At 47.1% G+C, this 26,156-nt stretch overlaps 1 protein-coding gene across 4 annotated transcripts in view; it reads left to right on the top strand.

Moving 5' to 3' along the window:
• SPECC1 (sperm antigen with calponin homology and coiled-coil domains 1) overlaps positions 1-26,156 on the top strand; it is a 253,018-nt gene that overhangs the window by 58,895 nt on the left and 167,967 nt on the right. For 3 of the 4 annotated variants that reach the window (XM_082374046.1, XM_082374044.1, XM_082374045.1), the window contains 2 exons: positions 5,304-5,470; positions 22,852-22,987. In XM_082374046.1, coding sequence (XP_082230172.1) covers positions 5,324-5,470; positions 22,852-22,987 — 283 coding nt within the window. In that variant the 5' untranslated portion in view covers positions 5,304-5,323. Of the gene's footprint in view, positions 1-5,303; positions 5,471-22,851; positions 22,988-26,156 lie in introns of those variants that run through there. The other variant, XM_082374047.1, reaches the window with a different exon arrangement.

The following is a 26,156-nucleotide window of genomic DNA, read 5'->3' as shown; positions in this document are numbered from 1 at the left end:
ATGCTGTTCACTTGCCTTCTATTTCCTGCCAAGTCCCCTGGTAGTTGAGCTATGTGAACATTCTTAGTTTGTTCGTTCTCAGACTTGAATGCCTCAGTTCTCGGCTTCCTGGGGCTTATTGTACTTGGAGTGCAAACCTCAGTGCCCTCTCCCACCCCCGGACACTCCTTATTTTTTTAAAAATTTATTTTTGGCCAAGCCGCGCGGCATGCAGGATCTTAGTTCCCCGACCAGAGATGGAACCCTCACCCCCTGCAGTGGAAGCGCAGAGTCCTAACCACTGGACTGCCAGGGAAGTCCCTGGATACTCCCTATTATTTGTGATGGTCCAGAATGGTTTCCCAGTCGCCTTTCCGTTTTCTTGCCTTAAAAGGGTAACCAATCCGAGGGTCGAGACAACCCCTCCAGCCCAGGTTCTGAAGGCGGTGATGAAGCAGCCCAGCAGCATGTTGGAGGGGCTCTGACCCTCCCCGGTGCCCGGACACTCATCGTATTCCTAACTGTGTTCCCTCTTCCCTCTCTCTCTTCTATCTTTTCTACTTAACTCCATACAATTAATGAGTTATGGTTTAAAGAGAAGTCTTGCACGATTCTGGCAAGGAAAGAAGCTTGATAATTAAATAAAATGAACAATTTAAGGAAAACACCCCTGGGAAGACCCTCTCCCCGCCCCTGTGGGAGTGAATTCCTAAATTTAACTGTACTGTGGACCCTCGAATAACACGGGTTTGAACGGCGTGGATCTACTTACAAGTGGATGTTTTTCAACAGTGGATGCAGCCATCTTTGAGATGGTTAGGAGGATTTTTAGAAATCAGGGAATTAGTAATAGAAACTTTTTTTTTCATGATCTTGCACTTGGCCAGAACCCGTCTATTTCTTTTCCGTAAGAAAAGTATCGTTCACCCAGCATTCACGCCCGCGTTTATCTTTCAGCAACGGGGGCCAGTTCTAGTGACTGTAAGGTGTCTGCCCGAGGTGTTCATCTTCCTCCGCGCTTTCCCTCTTTGACGTTGCCAAATGAAAACCGGCCGCTCTGTGTATAAAGAGAGCTCTTTCCGTACATGGCCCCGGCCAGTGCACGTTGATCCCACTGATCCGCCGCTGGGTGTTGCTGAGTTAATAAAGCAGAGCGGCCCTCAGCTGAACACGGTGAACAGTTGTGGGGGCCATCTGGTGTTTGCTGAGTGTCTTCTGGGTGCCATGTCCTCCTTCATCTTCAGTTTTGCGGTGCAGGCACCAGTAACTCCATTTATCGGGCGACGGTGTTGAGAATCATAGTGTTCAGCAAGCATGCCCGAGCTCACGCGGTGAACGGTGGAGCGGGATTTTGACCAGGAACACTGGATCCAAAAGCCCGCGTGCTTTCCCACGGGAGAAAGATTATCCAGGGAGGCCGGACCCAGCCCTGGTGTGTAAGAGCCCATTAAAACTGGGTTTGAATCCTGGCTGTATGATAAACTCTGTGGTCTGGGCAAGTTGCTTAACCTCCCTGAACGGAGGTGACCCTTACCTCGTAGGATTACAGGGAGGGTTTGACACCAGGCCCGGGGTGAGGGGCGAGAGGAGGGTCGGAGAGGAGATGGTGGGAAGCAGATTGGGTGAAAGTCTGCAGAAACTAGGGGTGGGCCTGAGGGCACCTGCCCCCTGCCAGCAGGAGGGCTTCTTGGGAGTGGACAGAGGGCAGGGCCAGAGCAGGCCGATTTGGAGATTTGGAGAACACTAGGAAGACACCAGTCCTGCTGGGTGGGGGTGGGCGATGCTTAACAAGGTCCTGGACGTGGAGTGTGGGGAGAAGGGTGCAAAGCTGGCCTTCAGCCTGGCTGGAGCGGTGTCCCCGCCCTCTGCTATCATCCTTTCATCGTCCGTCCCTGGAAAGCTGCTTTGATCCGGCAGAGCCCACTACCCCCCGCCCCACCCCCGGCATCCCACCCCCTGGCACGCTCCCTACCATTAGGGCTCTCTTCCTGGTTCAAGAGGGGACATTACTTATTTCATTTCTGTGTATTTTGAATTCTGGAAGAAGATGGAATTTGAAGAGCCTGGCTGGTGCACGAGTGCAAAATAGAAGCCTCCGTCTGGGGAAATAACGGGAAAGACACATGAAGGGAGACAAGGAAAAAGAGCCTGGCAGTGAGGAGGCCCGCGGGAGGAAGGCCCTCTGTGTACACTTGCCTGGGAGTAATTTGATGGGTTCAAGGTTCTAGGAGAATAAAGAAAGGTGTGATTATGCAAATGAAGTAAACCTGAGAATTCTGCCTCAGAGCAAGTAACCGGGCAGCCTTTGAAAAGTGGCTGCATGAAAAAAAAAAAAAAGTGGCTGCATGTTTTTCAGATGATTGTCTAGAAGGTTGTCAGAAATTAAGAGTTTAGATCTGGAATTTTGACTGGGATGCCTTTTTCCTCCTCTCCTCTCCCCTCCCCTCCCCTCCTCTCCTTTCCTCTCCTCCCCTCTACTCCCCTCCCCTCCCCTCCCCTCTCCTTTCCTTTTCCTTCTTCCTTTCTTCCTTCCTTCCTTTGTTTATTTCTGTTATTGTTATTACTTTTTTTTTTTTTTTTGCCAAGGACTTAGGGCAACATTGGGGAAATTTTCTATCATCTTACTTCTGCTTTTCCTCTTCACATTCTTTCTTCCTTCTGGAGAATAAACAAGAGCCATTTCATTTCAGGGGTGACCTGGGCAGATTTTGGAAAGCATAGATGCATTGCAGAATCACCTATGTTTTCATCAAGTAAGCCCTGCAATAATCATCTCTAAGTAGTCGCAATCATCACGTAAAAGGGCGCCTTCATGAAACGTATTTTATTTCTCGTCTCCGTGAGTCAAACTGACATGTTACTGGTTGTTCCTGCGGTCCTGGATAAAATTCATCAGTAATTCTCTCCAAGAATCACTCAGGCTATGTTCGTTCATTTTATATTTATATTCATTTAATAAAATTAGTTGCTCTATAGGTCTTAACCTAGGAATTCTTTCATTGTTGCTGTGGAAACCAGAATTAAAAATTGTGGGCTGAGAAAGAAAAATAGCTGGCGCTGAACATCGTAAAATACACGAGAAGTGGTTTTTTAACTATAGAATTTTTAAAAATCATGATACCTGGAACCAAGCTGAGACTATTGAACTAATCATATAACTGAAATCGTGAATAATTTTTCTCAAAAACACTTTAGAAAACAAATCGCTGTCTTAAAAATATTATTCTCACAGGACTTCCCTGGTGGTTCAGTGGTAAAGAACCTGCCTTGCAATGCAGAGGACGCGGGTTCAATCCCTGGTCAGGGAACTAAGATCCCCCAGGCTGCGGGGCAGCTAAGCCCGTGTGCCACAACTACTGAGCTCGCACGCCGCAAACTACAGGGCCCGCGCGCCACAACTAGAGAGAGAAAACCCCCGCACCCCAACCAGAGAGAAGCCTGTACGCTGCGACGAAAGATCCCGCGTGCTGCAACTAAGGCCCGACGCAGCCAAAAATAAATAATAATTAAATCTTTTAAAAAATATTATTTTCACCTGTAGCCACATTGGCACAGCTGCCAGGATAGCAGTGCTGCAGAATGAGCCCCAGGTGGGGTCTTGGACCCCCTGCCACCTGCTAATCCCTTTAAGTAGGAGCAGGAACTGGATGGCCCTGGCTGGGACGCTGTGGGTTGACATGGTGTCCCTGGGAAAGGAGAGAAGAATGGGAGGAGGTCCCCACTGCGCCAGGCTGGGGGCAGTGGGCAGCCTGTTCTTTTTCTCAGAGGGGCGGACAAGGTGTCCTGGGGTGCGGTGAGGGGAGAGGAGGCCCAAGGCCACTGAGCACCAGCTGCGATCCCGGGGGGCAGTTATTTAGCCCCGGGTCCTGTGAGTGCGGCCACAGGCATTAGCTGTCACCTAGCGGTGTTTGTTTGTTTGTTTTTTTAAATTTTTATTGGAGTATAGTTGCTTGACAGTGTTGTGTTAGTTTCTGCTGTACAGCAAAGTGAATCAGCTATACATATACATATAGCCCGTCTTTTTTGGATTTCCTTCCGAGTGATGTTTTTTAAAGTGCTTTTTTTCGGTTTGTTTTGTGTCTGCGGTTTTGGTCTTCTGTCTCACATCTCTGGTCATGAGAGTCCACGGGGACAGCAGAGTCAGGGTCCCATTGTGCTACTGAGAACAAAATGGGCTCTGAGGGCTCCGAGAGGTTAAGAGATGGCCGGCCCACCTCCTCAGCCTTGATCGAAGGACTCAGGCTGTCTTGCTTGCCTTTGGACGGGGATTCACACTTCCCCACCCCCCAGGTCTTTAACCGAATCCTGCTCCTTTGCATAAATTGTCTTTCATAGAATATTTTAGTTAGGGCGGGTAACTCTGCCCTATGATGTCAGGTCTGCCCAATTAAAATCTGCCCTATTAATTTTTTAAAATTTATTTAACAGATTTATTGAGAGTGCCCTATTAATTTTTGATACCATTTTTGTCCAAAAGAAGAAAAAACCTGTGCTTCTGTGAAATCTGATTTTCAAGTAATTCATTTATGTCTATTTGGAAATTACGTAAGTTGCTCAATTATCAGCCCTAAAACGGCAAGACTTACGGACATAACATGTCTTGACTCAAGCTGACCTGTTTTACGTGGGGATATATATATATATATATATATATATATATATATCCAGTATATATATGTATATGCAGTAAGACTGTTCTAGGTGCCCCTGACCAAGGAGAAGCCATCATTTTGCCAAAGAGTAATGTCAGAGCATCAGTAATATTGCACTTTTTTTAAAAAAAAAATGCGTTTATTTTTGGGTGCGTTGGGTCTTCGTTGCTGCGTGCGGGCTTTCTCTAGTTGCGGCGAGCAGGGGCTACTCCTCGTTGCGGTGCACGGGCTTCTCATTGCGGTGGCTTCTCTTGTTGCGGAGCATGGGCTCTCAGTGCGTGGGCTTCAGTAGTTGTGACTCGCGGGCTCTAGAGTGCAGACTCAGTAGTTGTGGCGCACGGGCTTAGTTGCTCCACGGCATGTGAGTTCTTCCCGGACCAGGGCTCGAACCCGTGTCCCTTGCATTGGCAGGCGGATTCTTAACCACTGAGCCACCAGGGAAGCCCGCACATGTGTTGTTAATAGTTTGGTGAAAGCTGCTGTGAAGCCAGAGAAAGGAACCTGCTGCAAAGGTACCTTCTCAGTAGAAAGATGCTCTACGTGCAGCCCCATCCCGAAGGCTCGTTCTCCGTGACCACGGTGGCGCCCATGGTGCATGGGGATGGATCTCTGTGATATCTCTCAGCAGGTTCAAGTGTGGACACACGCTTCTTCTTTTCTGCTCTTGTACAGAACGACCCACTGGGACAAACATGAGGAGCGCAGCCAAGCCCTGGAGTCCAGCCACCAGAGTCGGAAGCCATGGGGTAGACCGCGCGCGCCCCCTCCCCGCCCCCTCTCCCGGCATGAAGAGCTCCAAGTCGTCCACCTCGCTGGCATTTGAGTCCCGACTCAGCAAGGTATGGACGGGACACGCAGGGCAGGGCTGCTGGGCGCCCCGTGACAGTGAGCAAGGCCCCAGGAGCCCCGGCATAGCTTGACCTAAAGGCGCAGAGCAAAGGGGATGCAGTCGGAGTGCCCTGGGGTGGAGAGGGGAAATGTGCAGGTTAACAGGGTGGCTGGGATCCCCTGCCCTGGACCATGTGGACTCTCCAGCCAGAGTTTGCCCCCAACGCCCACTAGACGGGCTCAGCGTCACCAGGATCCTGATAATCCAGGTGTCAGCTCCCCACCCGCCTGCAGCTGGGCCCCCTCCTCTCCGTGTTCCTTCCCCCTGGCCCGGGCAGCCCCTGGGGGCTCCACTGCTGGCTCCTCCTCACCCCCCAGGGGCTCCTAATGTCCGCTGGGCCGGGGTGCCTCCTTCCTCACCCTGAGATGAAACTCAGAGACCGTGTCGCCTACCTACACACACACTTTGGAGAAGTCAGTGTAGTATCCTAACTATAAAAGCCAAACAAAAGGAACATCGCTTACAGGTAAATAATCCGCATTTTCACCCACGTCTGCCTGCGCGTGATTCTGCTGAAGGACCCCATGCTCCTTGGAGCCCTGTGGACGTGGCAGCTCCGGGCAGACGGATTCAGGGTTGTTGTGCTGATGTCTCAGATACCAGGAAGGCTGGGGGAGGGCGGGCGCGTGACGTGTTGGTTTGAATGCTGAGCACTCTTGGTAAAGTTCTGAACCCGAGTGCAGTCTCCCCTCGTTACTCTTAGAAAGTTGAGTGTATCTTAAAGTTGTGCAAGAAATACACTGTTTTTACATGTAAAACAGAGGGATGCCGTTGGCTCGGATAACAATAAGAAGATGCTCCGCCGCTGAGTGTCTGTGGAATCGGTGAGACGTGTGGGATGCAGGGCCGTTCTTTGTGCAAGATCGTCACGTTCACGGTCTCCATCCTCCCGTCCCTTAGGTGCCCGCGGCACCTCCAATTGCAGTGGCAACTAAAGATGCCCTCACAGATTTCCGACACACTCCCTGAGGGACAGCACCGTCCCTGGTGAGGACACTTGTTCTAGGCGACAGCTTCTGCTCTCATGAATTTTAACACCGTGTGTGGATGACCCACAAATTTGCATCTCCAGCCAGCACTCCTCCAACTGCCTTTGTGACACCACCTCTTGGATGTCTACAAGGCACCTTGAAGGTGACCTATTCAAAACTGAATCTGTTCTCCCTCCTCTCCATCTCTCTCCTGCCCCCCCAAACCTGCCGCCCCTGGTGACTCTTCCCACTTGAGTAAACAGAAACTCTGTCTTTTAGTCGCTCAGGCCTGGGCCCGTGGCCTCATCCTTGGACCCTGCTTTTCTCACATCCCATGGTCCGTCGGCAAAATGCCATCTACCTTAAAAATAGATGTCAACTCCCACCAGCTCCCACCGCCTCCTGGGGACCACCGGGGACATGCCGCCACCTTCCTGCTTTTGACTTGAGGCCTGTGCTCCGTTCTCAGCAGAAGCTGAGAGGTCCTTTCTACGCAAGTCATGTCACTTTTCTGCTTAATACGCTCCCGGCTCTCCCCACCGACTCAGAGGGGAGCAAAGTCAAACCCCTACCGCCACCCAGGCTGCCCAGGCTCCGGACACATGGCCTCCAGGTGCCCTGGCGCCGTCCCTCGTGCGAGCCAGGTGTGGTAGCCGCCCCTCAGCCTGGGGCGTCCCTCCCTCCACCCTTGCACTCTGCCGCTTCTCCTCCCCTAAGTCTGTGCTCAAGGTCACCTTGTCAGGTGCGCCCCTGACCAGTCTGTGTAAAGTGTGGCCTCGGCCCGTCCTCCTCGCCCTGCCTCGTTTTCCTTCTCAGCTCTTAGGACCCTCACACCCACCTGCGTGGTTACTCTCGTCTCCCCGTGGCTAGACTGGAAGCCCCACGAGGGCCGGGACCATCTGCTCTTTTGTTTGTCACAAGCTGTGCCCTTCACGCTTAGGAGAGCACCTGCTACCTGGCAGCGCTCGGCGTGGCTTGAATGCCCGAGCACACCTGTTCTCCCGGGGGTGATGGATGTGGGAATAGGAGGAGCTCGCTCGGAGAGGGGGTCCGGACCCTGGGCCGCACTGGGACCCCCAGCTCTGCCCCTTTCTAGCTGTGAAACGTCAGGCAAGCTATGTAGCTGCCCTGAGCTCCGAGGTGGGATGAGCACCGTATTTGCCACAAGGAGTAAATGTGGATAAAGTGTCCTACGTATAATTTTGATTATTATTCTATTATCCCAGACTTGACTGTTATTTCCATGATTTTAATTTTTATTATCTTTGACCTAGAGCACATTTGGGAGACATCTCTAATATGGATTTTAAACGAATACATACATTTCCCCCAGAACAGACCGTTAGAGCTTCTGGATTACATTAAAATATTTTAGAAGCAGTGTTTCAAAAAAGGTCTGAAGCTTGTGTGTTTCCTGAAGACAATGAAACTGTGGCCGCTCCGCCTTTGATCGGTGTGTGTTTGGGAAACTTGTTCCACGCGGAAAATGTCGGGGGAAAAGCAAATACTCCTGTGGAGACTCTCAGCTCTCGTCCTGGTCCTTGGGATCCCCAGGCCCGATCCTGTAGAAGAGGATGACGGGGCCTGGGGGAGGGAGTAGCAGAGAGCCATACCCCCCTGTACCCGCCTGGCTCTGACCCTCGCTGCTGTGCGCCTCAGTGGACAGAGGAAGAGGACAAAAAACCCGGAGAAAAGAAGAGAAAGAGGCAACAGCGACGGACAGAAGAGCAAGCAGATTTCCCCCTGAGTATTTACTACGGAAATCTGTGAGCGTTCAGAGAAGTTGAATTACACAGTGAGCACAGCGTCCCACCACCTGGATGCCACAGTTAACGTCTTACTACGACTGCTTTGTAGGAGATGGACACATATGGGATGGACAGATGTGTTTTCACTGGCCCCAAATAGGAAAACTAAAACAAATGCACCAAAAGTAGGACGAAATACGCTACTGCAGATGCTGGCCTGAGCTGAAGGAGCCCTGGGGGAGCAGGTGGGGGAACAGGAGCCTGGATGGGACGGGGTGGGGTGGGGGGCTACCGTGAGTCTTCCTTGTGTCTCTGAGCACAGCACAGGGAGGCAAGTACCCGGACTGCTCTGATGCAGACAGGCTGTGTCACGCCGGCCACTTACGCGGCCCAAGTCTATTAGTCAGGACTCTCCTGGTCGCAAATGGCAAAACATTGGCTTGAGCAGAAAAGAAATAATATGGAACAGATCTGAGGTTCCCGGGTCACTGTGTGCAGGCCAAAGGTGCAAGACCGGAGCACAGAGAGGCCAGGACCACAGACTGGGGTGTCCCAGGACTTCGTGTCACCTGTCTCTGCTTCTCTGCCACCTGCACGTGGTATGAAGCACGGCTGCCAGCCGGCCCAAGCCTCCCTCATCCCTTGGAAGGCCCAGCTGCTTCTTTGCTTCTGGCTGGTTAAAAACAAAAGCAAGAGAAAAATTGGCTAGGCACGAGTCATGTATTGATCCTGCCCAGTCTCCTGTGGCCAGGGTTCAGGGTGCCCGGAAAGCAGAGTCTTAAGGTTTATGTTCTCTACGAGTCTTGGGGACCCGGTCAGTCGTGTCATTGTCCTTTGGGAGTGAATGCTCCACACCTGCGCTGCCCGATAGAGGAGCCACCAGCCCCGTGTGGCGATGAGCCCTTGACACGTGCTGTGAGTGCAAAATACACACCAGAGCGGTCGCCTCGCCATCTTCATGTCTCCTTGACGTCCTCAGAGACGCTGGCTTCCCCACCTCCCACCTCTGCTAAGGCCTGCCTCGGATACCCGTCCCGGGAAGGGAATAAAGGATACGCCCCGAGACGGCGGGACCAACTGCAGCTTCCTGTGGCCGCAAGAAGGCGTAGCTAAGACATTCTCTAGGAATCTTCTCTACTCTCCCTTCTAACTTGCTGCACCAAATCTGTCAGGCCCTAAGGAGAAACAAGCAAGACAGAAAAGAGTCAGAAGAACCTATACTTCTTCCTCCATGAAGCAAATTATCCTTAAAGAAAAACAAAACCGTGTGGCTGACAGGGTCTTGGTGCTCTGTCTGGGTGTCAGGCCTGTGCCTCTGAGGTCGGAGAGCCGAGTTCAGGACATTGGACCACCAGAGACCTCCTGGCCCCACTTGATATCAAACGGCGAAAGCTCTCCCAGAGATCTCCATCTCAACGCTAAGACCCAGCTCCACTCGACGACCGGCAAGCTGCAGTGCTGGACACCCTACGCCAGACAACTAGCAAGACAGAAACACAACCCCACCCATCAGCAGAGAGGCTGCCTAAAATCATACTAAGTTCACAGACACCCCAAAACACACCAGCGGACTCGGTCCTGCCCACCAGAAAGACAAGATCCAGCCTCGTCTACCAGAACACAGGCACCAGTCCCCTCCACCAGGAAGCCTACACAACCCACTGAACCAACCTTACCCACTGGGGGCAGACACCATAAACAACGAGAACTACGAACCTGCAGCCTGCGAAAAGGAGACCCCAAACACAGTAAGTTAAGCAAAAGGAGAAGACAGAAATACACAGCAGATGAAGGAGCAAGGTAAAAACCCACCAGACCAAACAAACGAAGAGGAAATAGGCAGTCTACCTGAAAAAGAATTCAGAGTAATGATAGTAAAGATGATCCAAAATCTTGGAAATAGAATGGAGAAAATACAAGAAACGTTTAACAAGGACCTAGAAGAACTAAAGAGCAAACAAACAGTGATGAACAACACAGTAAGTGGAATTAAAAATTCTCTAGAAGGAATCAATAGCAGAATAACTGAGGCAGAAGAACAGATAAGTGACCTGGAAGATAAAATAGTGGAAATAACTACTGCAGAGCAGAATAAAGAAAAAAGAATGAAAAGAATTGAGGACAGTCTCAGAGACCTCTGGGACAACATTAAACGCACCAACATTTGAATTATAGGGGTCCCAGAAGAAGAAGAGAAAAAGAAAGGGACTGAGAAAATATTTGAAGAGATTATAGTTGAAAACTTCCCTAATATGGGAAAGGAAGTAGTCAATCAAGTCCAGGAAGCGCAGAGAATCCCATACAGGATAAATCCAAGGAGAAACACGCCAAGACACATATTAATCAAACTATCAAAACTTATATACAAAGAAAAAATATTAAAAGCAGCAAGGGAAAAGCAACAAGTAACATACAAGGAAATCCCCATAAGGTTAACAGTTGATCTTTCAGCAGAAACTCTGCAAGCCAGAATGGAGTGGCAGGACATATTTGAAGTGATGAAAGGGAAAAACCTACAACCAAGATTACTCTACCCAGCAAGTATCTCATTCAGATTCAGTGGAGAAATTAAAACCTTTATAGACAAGCAAAAGCTAAGAGAATTCAGCACCACCAAACCAGCTTTACAACAAATGCTAAAGGAACTTCTCTAGGCAGGAAACACAAGAGAAGGAAAAGACCTACAATAACAAACCCAAAACAATTAAGAAAATGGTAATAGGAACATACATATCGATAACTACCTTAAATGTAAATGGATTAAATGCTCCAACCAAAAGACATAGACTGGCTAAATGGGTACAAAAACAAGACCCGTATATATGTTGTCTACAAGAGACCCATTTCAGACCTAGGGACACATACAGACTGAAAGTGAGGGGATGGGAAAAGATAGTCCATGCAAATGGAAATCAAAAGAAAGCTGGAGTAGCAATTCTCATATCAGACAAAATAGACTTTAAAATAAAGACTATTACAAGAGACAAAGAAAGACACTACATAATGATCAAGGCATCAGTCCAAGAAGAAGATATAACAATTGTAAATATTTATGCACCCAACGTAGGAGCACCTCAGTACATAAGGCAAATGCTAACAGCCATAAAAGGGAAGATTGACAGTAACACAATAATAGTAGGGGACTTTACCACTCCACTTTCACCAATGGACAGATCAGATCATCCAAAATGAAAATAAATAAGGAAACACAAGCTTTAAATGATACATTAAACAGGATGGACTTAATTGATATTTATAGGACATTCCATCCAAAAACAACAGGATACACTTTCTTCTCAAGTGCTCATGGAACATTCTCCAGGATAGATCATATCTTGGGTAACAAATCAAGCCTTGGTAAATTTAAGAAAATTGAAATCATATCAAGTATCTTTTCCGACCACAACACTATGAGACTAGATATCAATTACAGGAAAAAATCTGTAAAAAATACAAACACATGGAGGCTAAACTACTAAATAACCAAGAGATTACTGAAGAAATCAAAGAGGAAATCAAAAAATACCTAGAAACAAATGACAAATGTTTTCATTAAACACGATGACCCAAAACCTATGGAATGAACAAAAAGCAGTTCTAAGAGGGAAGTTTATAGCAATACAAGCCTACCTCAGGAAACAAGAAACATCTCAAATAAACAACCTAACATTACACCTAAAGCAATTAGAGAGAGAAGAACAAAAAAACCCCCAAAGTTAGCAGAAGGAAAGAAATCATAAAGATCAGATCAGAAATAAATGAAAAAGAAATGAAGGAAACGATAGCAAAGATCAACAAAACTAAAAGCTGGTTCTTTGAGAAGATAAACAAAATTGATAAACCATTAGCCAGACTCATCAAGAAAAAAAGGGAGAAGACTCAAATCAACAGAATTAGAAATGAAAAAGGAGAAGTAACAACTGACACTGCAGAAATACAAAGGATCATGAGAGATTACTACAAGCAACTATATGCCAATAAAATGGACAACCTGGAAGAAATGGACAAATTCTTAGAAAAGCACAACCTTCGGAGACTGAACCAGGAAGCAATAGAAAATATAAACAGACCAATCACAAGCACTGAAATTGAAACTGTGATTAAAAATCTCCCAACAAACAAAAGCCCAGGACCAGATGGCTTCACAGGTGAATTCTATCAAACATTTAGAGAAGAGCTAACACCTATCCTTCTCAAACTCTTCCAAAATATAGCAGACAGAGGAACACTCCCAAACTCATTCTACAAGGCCACCATCACCCTGATACCAAAACCAGACAGTCACAAAAGAAGAAAACTACAGGCCAGTAACACTGATAAACATAGATGCAAAAATCCTCAACAAAATACTAGCAAACAGAATCCAACAGCACATTAAAAGGATCATACACCGTGATCAAGTGGGAATTATCCCAGGAATGCAAGGATTCTTCAATATACGCAAATCAATCAGTGTGATACACCGTATTACAGATTGAAGGATAAAAACCATATGATCATCTCAATAGATGCAGAAAAAGCTTTTGACAAAATTCAACATCAATTTATGATAAAAACCCTCCAGAAAGTAGGCATAGAGGGAACCTACCTCAACATAATAAAGGCCATATATGACCAACCCACAGCCAACATCGTTCTCAATGGTGAAAAACTGAAACCATTTCCACTAAGATCAGGAACAAGACAAGGTTGCCCACTCTCACCACTGTTATTCAACATAGTTTTGGAAGTTTTAGCCACAGCAATCAGAGAAGAAAAAGAAATAAAAGGAATCCAAATCGGAAAAGAAGAAGTAAAACCATCACTGTTTGCAGATGACATGATACCATACATAGAGAATCCTAAAAATGCTACCAGAAAACTACTAGAGCTAATCAATGAATTTGGTAAAGTAGCAGAATACAAAATTAATGCACAGAAATCTCTTGCATTACTATACACTAATGATGAAAAATCTGAAAGAGAAATTAAGGAAACACTCCCATTTACCACTGCAACAAAAAGAATAAAATACCTAGGAATAAACCTACCCAAGGAGGCAAAAGACCTGTATGCAGAAAACTGTAAGACACCGATGAAAGAAATTAAAGATGATAAAACTGATGGAGAGATATAGATATACCATGTTCTTGGATTGGAAGAATCAACATTGTGAAAATGACTATACTACCCAAAGCAATCTACAGATTCAATGAAATCCCTATCAAACTACCAATGGCATTTTTCACAGAACTAGAACAGAAAATTTCACAATGTGTATGGAAACACAAACGATCCCGAATAACCAAAGCAATCTTGAGAAAGAAAAACGGAGCTGGAGGAATAAGGCTCCCTGACTTCAGACTATACTATAAAGCTGCAGTAATCCAGACAGTATGGTACTGGCACAAAAACAGAAATATTGATCAGTGGAACAGGATAGAAAGCCCAGAGATAAACCCACGCACATATGGTCACCTTATCTTTGACAAAGGAGGCAAGCATATACAGTGGAGAAAAGACAGCCTCTTCAATAAGTGGTGCTGAGAAACTGTACAGCTTCATGTAAAAGAATGAAATTAGAACACTCCCTAACACCATACACAAAAATAAACTCAAAATGTATTAAAGACCTAAATGTAAGGCCAGACACTATCAAACTCTTAGAGGAAAACATAGGCAGAACACTCTATGACCTAAATCACAGCAGGATCTGTTTTGACCCACCTCCTAGAGAAATGGAAATAAAAACAAAAATAAACAAGTGGGACCTAATGAAACTTAAAAGCTTTTGCACAGCAAAGGAAACCATAAACAAGATGAAAAGACAACCCTCAGAATGGGAGAAAATATTTGCAAATGAATCAATGGGCAAAGGACTAATCCCCAAAATATACAAGCAGCTCATGGAGCTCAATATCAAAAAAACAAACAACCCAATCCAAAAATGGGCAGAAGACCTAAATAGACATTTCTCCAAAGAAGATATACAGATGGCCAAGAGACACATGAAAGGATGCTCAACATCACTAATCATTAGAGAAATGCAAATCAAAACTACAATGAGGTATCACCTCACACCGGTCAGAATGGCCATCATCAAAGAATCTACAAACAATAAATGCTGGAGAGGGTGTGGAGAAAAGGGAACCCTCTTGCACTGTTGGTGGGAATGTAAATTGATACAGCCACTATGGAGAACAGTATGGAGTTTCCTTAAAAAACTAAAAGTAGAACTACCATATGACCCAGCAATCCCACTACTGGGCATATACCCTGAGAAAACCATAATTCAAAAAGAGTCATGTACCACAATGTTCATTGCAGCTCTATTTACAATAGCCAGGACGTGGAAGCAACCTAAGTGTCCATCGACAGATGAATGGATAAAGAAGATGTGGCACATATATACAATGGAATATTACTCAGCCATAAAAAGAAATGAAATTGAGTAATTTGTAGTGAGGTGGATGGACCTAGAGACTGTCATACAGAGTGAAGTAAGTCAGAAAGAGAAAAACAAATACTGTACACTAACACATATATATGGAATCTAAAAAAAAAAAAAAAAAAAAAAGGTTCTGAAGAACCTAGGGGCAGGACAGGAATAAAGACGCAGATGTAGAGAATGGACTTGAGAACACGGGGATGGGGAAGGGTAAGCTGGGACAAAGTGAGAGAGTGGCATGGACATATATACACTACCAAATGTAAAATAGATAGCTAGTGGGAAGCAGCTGCATAGCACAGGGAGATCAGCTCGGTGCTTTGTGACCACCTAGATGGGTGGGATAGGGAGGGTGGGAGGGAGACACAAGAGGGAAGGGATATGGGGATATATGTATACGTAGAGCTGATTCACTTTGTTATACAGCGGCAACTAACACAACATTGTAAAGCAATTATACCCCAATAAAGATGTTAAAAGAAAAAATAAATGAGTCACAGGGATGAAAAAAAAATACAAACCAGATTTTGAAGAGTGACTACAAAAGAAATAAAAGACCTTATTAATGTGTTTTACATTGATTGATAATATTTTGAATGTATTGGGTTCAGAAAATATATCGTTAAAATTAATTTTACCTGTTTCATTTTACGTTTCTTCATGTTCCTATTCGACCATGTAAACTTAGGTCTGTGGCTCTTATGATATTTCCATCGACGGTGCTGCTCTAAACCATTTGGTCCTCAAAGCGTGGTCCCCACACCGGCAGTATCAGCATCACCTGGGCGCTTGTCAGAAATGCAAATCCTCAGGCCCTGCCCCAGACCTAGGGATTCAGAAGCTTGGTGGTGTTGCTAGGGTTGTGGGCTGGGGTGCAGGCAGCCGTCTGCATTTTAACAGAACCTCCAAGGATTCTGATGGACTCTCAAGTTTGAGAACCACTGCTCCAACCATAACATGTTATCTACCTTTAAAGACCGGGTTGTGTTCTGTGTGATGATTTGAAAGCTTTGAATCTCCCCCCTCCCCACCCCATCTTTGTGGAATTGAAGGAATTTCTTAGTTACATTCACCTGTGAGCTGTTCAAACGTTTTCCTTTTGTCAGCTTTCAGGTACAGGTGCTCAGCGGCTTGAATATCAATGGACGTGTTAGTGAAAATACTTATCAAGCATATCAAAGCAACACCGACACTTTGGTAGGGATCTTCTATAACAAACCAGAAATCTCAAGTGGTGCCGAGGCTGCATTTGACGGCTAGGAAACAAAGCCAAGAATGCAGCCACAAACAGAGAAAGAAAAAGACTTAGTAACTGAGACTCATAGCTTTCTGTGTCTGATGTTGCCTTCAAAAAATAGTGACGGTGGGGCTTCCCTGGTGGTGCAGTGGTTGAGAATCTGCCTGCCAAAGCAGGGGACACGGGTTCGAGCCCTGGTCTGGGAAGATCCCACATGCCGTGGAGCAACTAGATCCGTGAGCCACAACTACTGAGCCTGTGCGTCTGGAGCCTGTGCTCCGCAACAAGAGATGCTGCGATAGTGAGAGGCCCGCACACTGTGATGAAGAGTGGCCCCCTCTTGCCGCAACTAGAGAAAGCCCTCGCACAGAAACGAAGACCCAACACAGCCAAAAATAAATAAATTAATTAATTAATTAAAAAAAAAATAGTGACGGTGGGGCTTCCCTGGTGGCGCAGTGGTTGAGAATCTGCCTGCCAATGCAGGGGACACGGGTTCGAGCCCTGGTCTGGGAGGATCCCACATGCCGCGGAGCGACTGAGCCCGTGAGCCACAACTACTGAGCCTGCGCGTCTGGAGCCTGTGCTCTGCAACAAGAGAGGCCACGATAGTGAGAGGCCAGCACACCGCTGTGTGAAGAGTGGCCCCCTCTCACTGCAACTAGAGAAAGCCCTCGCACAGAAACGAAGACCCAACACAGCCAAAAATAAATAAATAAATTAAAAAAATAATTGTTAGAAATTATTAGCATGAATTAAAAAAAAAAAATAGTGACGGTGTAAGAGAGGCTTCGGCTGTTTGCCTCGGCAGACTGGTAGGATGGGTTTGGGGTCTGTAAGCCCTGCCCCCTGGGAGACCTTCTAAGCTGTGACTCTTTCTCCGATGGAATTCCCTGTGGAAGGTGCAGGAGAAATGAAGTGCTCCCTGTAAAAGCTTTGCTGCCCCCCAAACACGCCGTGCTGCGTGGTAGGGAGAGACGGCATGCCCCTGGCCTGGAACGTGTCTGACTTATCCTTTCACCTGGAAAGGATGGGCTCAGATCTTTTTATAATACAGAGTGGGACCCCAAAGTCCACGAAGAGGCAGAGTAAGTTGGGTGCGGCTGGTAAAATGGAACTCAGAAGTGGGCTTCAGGGCTAGCATGGTGTGTAGAAGCAACAGAACTTTCAGGAACAGCTGTCATGTGTGGAGCAGGTGCCCTGTGCCAAGGTGTTTTGTATATTTCATTTCCACTTCTCACAATAGCCATGTGAAGTGTCTGCTATCCTTGGCTGTGCCTGGTACCTCATAAGCACGCACACCATGAATGTTTCCTGGACGTTGTTATGAAAAGATGGAGAGTCTGAGGTCCAGGGAGGTTAGTGACTTGTTTTAAAAAGTTCTACTGTGCCCTCTGGAATCCCCGTTGCATTGCCTTAATCTTTTCCTAAAACAGTCCCTTCTCATTCTTGCTTTCCTTTAAAAACAAAAATAATAACGACGAGTTGTGTTGGTTATGATTACAGCCGGCATCTGTTAAAAGCGTGCTATGTGTCAGACACTGTTATTCTAAGCACGTCCTACGGCTAACTCATTTAAGCCTCAAAGCTACACTCTGAGGTAGGTACCATTGCTAGATCTGTTTTTTAGGTGAAGAAACCAAAACACAGAGAGGTAAAGCGATTTGCCCTAGGTCACACAGCTAGTAAGAGGCAGAGCCAAGATTCCAACCCAGGATTCTAAGTTTGGACTTAGAGCCCATGCCCTTAGTCACCAACCTGGGCCGCCCATGTGATGTGGCTTTCCTGCAGCCCCATTTATTCACCCTCACCCCATGAGGTATGGCCAGAGTCTCTGACTCCTGTTGGTCTCTGGCCCAGCGGAAATGTTAAAGCCCTTGGAAACATGGTGCCAGGCCTAAATCCCGCTCTGCCTCACCCATACAGCCTTGAGTGAGTTAATCTCACGTTAGTTTTCTCATGTCCAACACGGCAGAGTTGTGGTTTGAATGACAAGAAACCTGTGGGTAAAGGACCTAGACGGACCCACGCTGCCCCGTGTCATCAGCTCCCGTCCGTTTCCTGAATTCTGCCCCCGACCCTGCAAACAGCCTCGTCCTCCGTGTCTTCAAAGCAAGAACTCGACTTTGCCCTCCTTCCGCCTCCCCTAGGTGCCTCCGCTGGTCCTGCTCGCAGAGGGCTCTCCCCAGCGCAGCCCCAGCCGGAGGGTTCCCCTGGCTGCAGGCACATGGGTGTCCCCGTTGTCAGCTCACCAAGTCTGAGTCCTTATCACTGCTGCAGACCTGGGGAATCTGGAGGGTCCTGCCCTGGTCCCACGTGCCGCTCCCTCTCTCCCCGGAGGCCACCCGCCTCTCCCGTCTTGGTTTTCTGAGTCACTGCACAGGAACCAGCCCCTTTGTTGGACGTTAACTCAGAGCACAGGCCTGCCTGCTCCGCTTTGACACGCGTGCAGCCTGGCCCTGTGGACTAAGTACACCGTGTGTATTGAGGATGGACGCCCAGCTTGCAGTAGGCCTTCCGGATCACAGTGTCCAGGACGGTGGGAGCAGCCCCAGGGGTCGTGGTGAGAGGGGAGGAGTCCCAGGGTCTCTGCTCCTGCCCCGCTCCCCCTTTCTCTCTCTCTCTTCCCCAGGGTATGTGCATAGGGCTGCTCTGGGCTCCCTGGGATGATGGTGCCCAGAAGGGATGGCCTCAGTTCTTTCCCCGGGACCCGACTCTCCCGGCCCACTTCTTCCTGGCTCTCACATCTGGACGGAAGGCAGTCAGATGAAATCAGATATGAAAGGCTGTTCAATGGCCGAAGCGCCCTTGAACCTTTAAACTATTAGCTGCAGCTGATATTTCAGATGGTCCCCATATCCCACAGGACACCTTAGGGATGGGGGAAAAGGGGCAAAAGAGCAAAGGGTGGGGGAGAAGGGCGTTTTCTCAGGACCTCCCTGAATCACATTCTTTTGGTGTGAAATGTTGTTTCATCCAGACCCGAGATTATTAATCACGGCATTTCCATATTGTCTGTGGAATGAATGTAAAGTCTGCCTTAGGATTAATAGTCAAAATTCACCGTGTTTGAAACGAGGTTAGATCAAGTCAGTCACTACAACGCTTGGCTTTTACCGTGGTGCCTTGGCAGTGCCGGTGTTTCTGATGAAGGAAGGGTCAGAGACAGCCACTGCTGGTGGTAAGCGGATGGGGGTGGCGAGTGCAGCCTTAGTCTAGGATCATGACGGGGCTGGCACGCCCTCCTATTTATAAGCCCAGAGCCTGGGGTATTGTTGTTGTCATATCGTTATAGTACCTGTGCTTTGAGCAAAAGCTTTACATTGATACAATATGCAATAAGCCCGACCAACAAATTCTTTAAGCCTAAATAAGTAAATAAAATCTAATATAACAACTAGGATTTAGTAGGTGAGAAGGATCTTAGATGATTGAATCAAATTCTTCTATTTTTTAGGTGAGGAAACTGAGTCCCTATTTAATAACTTGCCCAGCAGCCAATCAGTCACTGATTTCTAATACATAACAGTACCCCATGCTCTGGTTCCAGACTTTTGTTTGTGAGTATGAAGGTGCTGCCGTGGCTACCAGCCCAGTGAACCATCGTGGAAGGAGCACCAGGAAAGCTTTCAGACAGCAAAGATGGAAGTTTCTGGATGAGTTCCCACAGTTGTAATGGTGATGATGGTGATGATGGTGATTGTGATGGTGATGATGGTGATGATGGTGATGGTGATGGTGATGATGGTGATGATGGTGATGGTGATGATGGTGATGGTGATGATGGTGATGGCTGCTATTTATTGTTCTTATTTGATGTTCTTAATTAGGGTCAGAAACCTAGAGGTGTGTGTATTATTTTCTCCCTTTTAGAATTGAGAAGCCCTCAGCACCTCCCCCCATCACACAGGTAGGAAGAGGCGGAGGCAGGGTCTGTCCCCAGCAGCCTCTCTTGGAGCCACAGGCACACACCTTAACCACTATGTGGGCTGCTTCCCATGGGTTTGCTGGGCACCTCATATGTGGAAATCCCACATCCCAAGTCCTCTTTTGCATCGCCGCCCCTGTGAACAAAAGCAGACCCTCAGCTACAGCATCTACGCACTGCTAAATCCCCACTGGAGACCCTCCAGCCCTGAGCCTGGGGCAGAGACCTCCCACCTGCCACCCCTGCCTTCTGTTGCCTCGCCCGCCATCTCACCAAGAACCAAGCTCTATGGGAAGGGGCCGGGGGCAAGCTGTACCCGAGACCATGCCCCGGGGCGGGCGGGGATGGGGGCCAGGGTGGGATGGCTGGAGGCCGGTTCACTTCTGGCCCGGTGGGGGACCTCTCATTTGGTGGATGCCCTGTCCTGGTTTGCAGACCCAGCCTTGGCTCTCTGGGCCTTTGCTGCAGAGTTTGATAATTCCGCGCTTCTTTGCGTCAGACTTACTGATTTTAGGAATGTCGGAGAACCAGACAGAGGAAAGCAGAACCGTGAGCATATCATTTGCAAAATTACGTTAAGAATTCCCTTCCGTGTTTCCTCTGAGGTGTTTTCAAAGTCTAAAATCAGAATTGATTTCCCTGTGGGGACCCAGGAAGCCCCTGGCACGCTTCTAGGCAGAGTGAACAATAGTTCTTTTCTGTTGAGGAAATGGTGCTGACATCCTGAGCTATTGTCGTTCAGTACTAAATACTTGTTACACTGATGACCTGGCGGATAATTTGAGAGGCTGGAGAGCTTGGGGGCAGGGACCCTTATTATTCTGAAATGGGAGGTAGGAAAACAATCATGGGGTCCGTGTAAGAAGGCAGTTGAGGTATTTCTGCGTCAACCCTTGTCGTATTTCATCCCTTTTGTTAAGCTGCGGTGGCCTATGCTGTTGGCTGTTCAGTGTGGTTACATTTACATCCAGTAAACTGCAAGCGTGTGCACGCAGATTATCCTGTCAATGTTAACTGGTTGTTTTAAACATTAATCATTTGTTAAAGATCTTGACTAGGATTGCTTGGCTAATATTTAGACTTTTACCACCTTTTTAAAAATGTAGGCTGTGGGGAGTTAGTGTTTAAGGAGTAGAGTTTCAGTTTGGGAAGATGGAAAAGTTCTGAATGGTGGTGATGGTTGTACAACCATGTAATGTACTTAAGGCCACTGAACTGTACACTTGAAATGGTTAAAATGATAAATTTTATGTTATGTATATTTTACCACGATCAAAAATAACAATGAGGGAAAACCCTAGACGAGCAATTGGCAGGGTGGCACCAGGGCTTTGCCCCTGGTTTAACCCATCCTCCAGTTTTCTTTCTTTTTTAGTGAGGCACAACATACTTACAAAACAGCATATAAAGTGCATTAATCTCAGTCTTAGCTGTGCAGCCCATTGAATTTTTACGTGTGCTTATATCTGTGTCACCATCACCCAGGCAAGATGTAGAACATGCCAGCACCCAAGAAGTTTCCTTCCCAGTCCGTAACTCCCCCAGAGGGAACCACTGTTTTGACTTCTGTCACCATCATTTGGTTTTGTCCATTCTTAAACTTCACTTACATGGAACCAGGCATAATATACTCTTTTGTGTCTGGTTTCTTTCACTTAGCATAATGAATGTGAGACCCACCCATTCATTACTGTGTCGGTAACTCTTTTTTTAAATTGCTGCGTGGTTTCCATTGTATACTGCACCACTATTTAATTTACCCCTTCTGTTGAAGAACATTTGGGTTGTTCTAGGTTCGGCTGTACTAAATAAAGCTGCTACGAACATTCTTTTCAGGAGCGTGTAGAGCTTGAGTGTGTTTGCTGGATCACAGGGTGCAAATATTTAGCTTTAGTGAATCCTCCTTGTTTTCCAAAGCGCTGACCAGTTTACAGTCCCACCAGCAGACGGGGAGTGTTCCAGTTGCCCCCCAACCTCACCAGCACTTGGTATTTCTCTTCTCTTTCAAGCCATTCTGAGGGATATGTCGCAACACCCTGAAATCTAAATGCTGCAAAGGTGGACGTGCTTTTTTTGCATTGTGCAAATATCTAGACCCCTAACCTTCAGTACGTGACCCCAGAGCCAGCAAAGCGGGATGGAGCAGGGCCCTTGGCCGATGTGGTGGGCCAGGCTGCTGCTTCCACGTCCCGGTTGATTTGAGGGCGTTTTCACGCTGGTTCCCAGGATGTCAGGCGCGTTTGTGGTGGCATCTGCCTGCCTCCATCTTCTGGAACAATTAGTGTTCTTTAGCGGAGACTCACACTGGTTGAGAGAACTTATTTGTGGGTTTTCTCTTTCACCTTGAGCGTAATTTACCTGGGCCAGCGCGTGAGCTCATTTCGGGGCGGGGTCCCCCCCTTACGCTTCAGTACCTTTCAACAAATATTTGTTCTGCACCTCCCATGCCAGGGAAGAAGGCAGAAAAGGAGCCAAGGGTCCCTAACAGCCTTCTTCTGGCCCCCACAAAAGTCCCTCTTCTCCCTTCGGAGGCGGTGTGTGTTTGGGGGCACGGGAGTGCTTGGGGTGCGCACACGTGGATGCTCAGATCTTTGTATCTCTTCCCCCTGCTTCCTCCAGACGTATGTGTTTGTGCTGCTTTTTATAGTCTTTGCATTTCTTGTGCGTTGCCCTATCCTGACTTCTGTGTACCACACAGTTCTTTCTTCATCAGTTCCCAGCCTTTTAACTTTTTTTAAAAGAAAACCTCATTATTTGACGTGTGAACGATGGGTAGTAACCACCCGCAGCCTTATACCGATCTCTGAAACAGTGATGGGGGATCACACTGTGCCCTGGGAGGGCATCGCGGGTTTGTGTGCTTTGCGCTTTTCCCTCCGCGCCTTCCTGCTACTCAAGGTGCCATCGCTGCCCCTCAGCTGCTGGGCAGGCGGGCCTGCTCGGTGCTTTCCTGGGTTATAGCGCTCCAGCCCGAAAACGCGTCTCTTCACCCTCTCTCTCTCCATCCACCTCTCTCCCAGCTCAAGCGGGCCAGCAGTGAGGACACGCTCAACAAGCCAGGAGGTGCCGCCGCTTCTGGGGCAGCTCGGCTGAAAAAGACGTCCACGTCCGGGGCCGTCTCCGAACTCGCAGAGAGCCGCCTGAGGGGCCCCCCAGGTAGGAGGGCCCGAGGGGGGGGCAGGTGGGAGGGACTCAGGGAGGAGGGGTTCAGGCGGGTGCGGGGGGGACAGGTGGGAGGGACCCAGGTGGGGGGGCGCAGGTGGGAGGGACCCAGGCAGGAGGGAGCCAGGTCAGAGGGACCCAGGTGGGCCTTTTCTTGTGCATTTGAAAGCACCTCGGGCATTCAGGCCTCCTTCCCCATCAGATACGTACCGAGCACTTACTCTGAGTGAGGACTGGTTCAGGCGACAACTTCCCACAACAGGAGATGGGATGATCCACAAAAGGAAACAGAGAGGCCGTGGGGAGGCCTGTGCTTCCCCGGTCCCTCTGGTTGTCCATCACCTAGCACGTGTTGCGTCCCTGGAGATCCAGGCTGGGTGGTGCAGGCCCTGGGGCTGTCTTGGTGTCTTCGTGGTGCTCCGCGTGTCAGATGAGCGAGTCAGTGCATAGGTCCCTGGCACAGGCAGGGGCACAGCATCCATCCTGGGCCCTGTGGAAGCCGGAACATCCTCTCGGAAGGCTGCTCAGAGTCGTCTAGATACCAGTGGCCTCCGGAACCCCTGGGCTTTCTCAGTGTGACTAGTTCTTTTTGAGAAACCGAAAAGGTGTTTTTTTTTTTTTAAGTTTTAAAAATATTGATTTATTAATTCATTTAAAAATAACAGAAATAAAAATAAACCCATTACATGTTAACATAACTACCATATCTTTATGAAAAATTTTCAAAAACAAAAAATAATATCGAGAAAAATGGCATTTTATATCTTTGCATATCTTTTTTTTTTTTTAGAATTTTATTTTTTTATACAGCATGTTCTTATTAGTTATCGATTTTGTACATATTATTGTATATTTGTCAATCCCAATCTCCCAATTCATCCCACCACCACCAACCCCCCTCCACTTTCCCCCCTTGGTGTCCAAACATTTGTTCTCTACATCTGTGTCTCTATTTCTGCCCTGCAAACCAGTTCATCTGTACCATTTTTCTAGGTTCCACATATGTGCGTTAATATACGATATTTGTTTTTCTCTTTCTGACTTACTTCACTCTGTATGACAGTCTCTAGATCCATCCACATCTCTACAAATGACCCAATTTTGTTCCTTTTTATGGCTGAGTAATATTCCATTGTATATATGTACCACAACTTCTTTACCCATTCATCTGTCGATGGGCATTTAGGTTGCTTCCATAACCTGGCTATTGTAAATAGTGCTGCAATGACCATAGGGGTGCGTGTGTCTTTTTGAATTATGGTTTTCTCAGGGTATATGCCCGGGAGTGGGATTGCTGGGTCATATGGTAATTCTATTTTTAGTTTTCAAAGGAACCTCCATACTGTTCTCCATAGTGGCTGTATCAATTTACATTCCCACCAACAGTGCAAGAAGGTTCCCTTTTCTCTACACCCTCTCCAGCATTTGTTGTTTGTAGATTTTCTTATGATGCCCATTCTGACCAGTGTGAGGTGATACCTCATTGTAGTTTTGATTTGCATTTCTCTAATAATTAGTGATGTTGAGCAGCTTTTCATGTGCTTCTTGGCCATCTGTATGTCTTCTTTGGAGAAATGTCTATTTAGGTCTTCTGCCCATTTTTGGATAATATTGAGCTGCATGAGCTGTTTATATATTTTGGAGATTAATCCTTTGTCCGTTGATTCGTTTGCAAATATTTTCTCCCATTCTGAGGGTTGTCTTTTTGTCTTGTTTGTAGTTTCCTTTGCTTTGCAAAGCTTTTAAGTTTCATTTAGGTCCCATTTGTTTATTTTTGTTTTTATTTCCGTTACTCTAGGAGGTGGATCAAAAAAGATCTTGCTGTGATTTATGTCAAAGAGTGTTCTTCCTATGTTTTCCTCTAAGAGTTTTATAGTGTCCAGTCTTACATTTAGGTCTCTAATCCATTTTGAGTTTATTTTTGTGTGTGGTGTGAGGGAGTGTTCTAATTTCATTCTTTCGAAAAGGTTTTTTTTAAACCATTATATTTGAGTCCAGAGTATAGGAAACTTAAAACATCGGAGAATGTATTTCATTTTCTTTTGCAGCACATAGATAAGAAAGCTAAGTTTTCCGTGGTCTAACTCACAATGCAGCTCAATTAATAATAGTAATGTACTGCTCAATTGTCTAAGGTGGGAACACAGCTGAAATATGACATTACTCATTTATAACAGGAGGTGAATGGTAGGCTACTTGTGACTTTTGCACTGTTACATAAAATATCACAATCCAGATTAGCTTTCCAAAGGTGTATTTTAATTTATTTAGTTTTCAAAATGTTGAATCTGTGAAGAATATATGTGGCTTTTTTTTCTAGGATGCAGGGGAATGGCCTTGTGTTTCTACATAATGGTTTTACTTTTTTTTTTTAAACTTGACACTTCATTATTTTTTAAAATTTTTATTGATTTATTTTCTTTTATTATTTTTTTGGCTGCGTCGGGTCTTAATTGCGGCATGTGGGATCTTCCCTGAGGCATGCGGGATCTTTCGTTGCAGTGTGCGGTCTCTTCATCGTGGCACGTGGGCTTCTCTCTAGTTGTGGTGTGCAGGTTTTTCTCTCTCTGGTTGTGGTGCGTGGGCTCTGTAGTTTGCGGCACTTGGGCTCTCTAGTTGTGGCTCATGGGCTTAGTTGCCCCGTAGCATGTGGGTCGTAGTTCCACCACCAGGGATCGAACCTGTGTCCCCTGCATTCGAAGGAGGATTCTTAACCACTGGACCACCAGGGAAGTCCCCACATTTGGTTTGTAAAATACAGCATATGAAAGTACAACTTATTTTCATCAAGGCAGCCTAAGACTGATTCTAAAAGTTAACAAAGGGACTTCCCTGGTGGTGCAGTGGTTAAGAATCCACCTGCCAATGCAGGGGACATGGGTTTCAGCCCCGGTCCGGGAAGATCCCACATGCCGCGGAGCAACTAAACCCGCGTGCCACAACTACTGAGCCTGTGTTCTAGAGCCTGCGCAACACAACTACTGAGCCCGCATGCCACAACTTCTGAAGCCTGCACGCCTAGAGCCTGTGCTCCGCAGCAAGAGAAGCCACCACAATGGGAAGCCCGCGCACCGCAACGAAGAGTAGCCCCCGCTCGATGCAACTAGAGAAAGCCCGCATAGCAACGAAGACCCAACACAGCCAAAAATAAATAAATAAATAA

The sequence above is a fragment of the Balaenoptera borealis genome, assembly GCF_965194805.1.
Source record: "Balaenoptera borealis genome assembly, chromosome: 20".
Classification (NCBI taxonomy): domain Eukaryota; kingdom Metazoa; phylum Chordata; class Mammalia; order Artiodactyla; family Balaenopteridae; genus Balaenoptera; species Balaenoptera borealis.
This window is presented reverse-complemented; position numbering and strand designations above follow the sequence as displayed.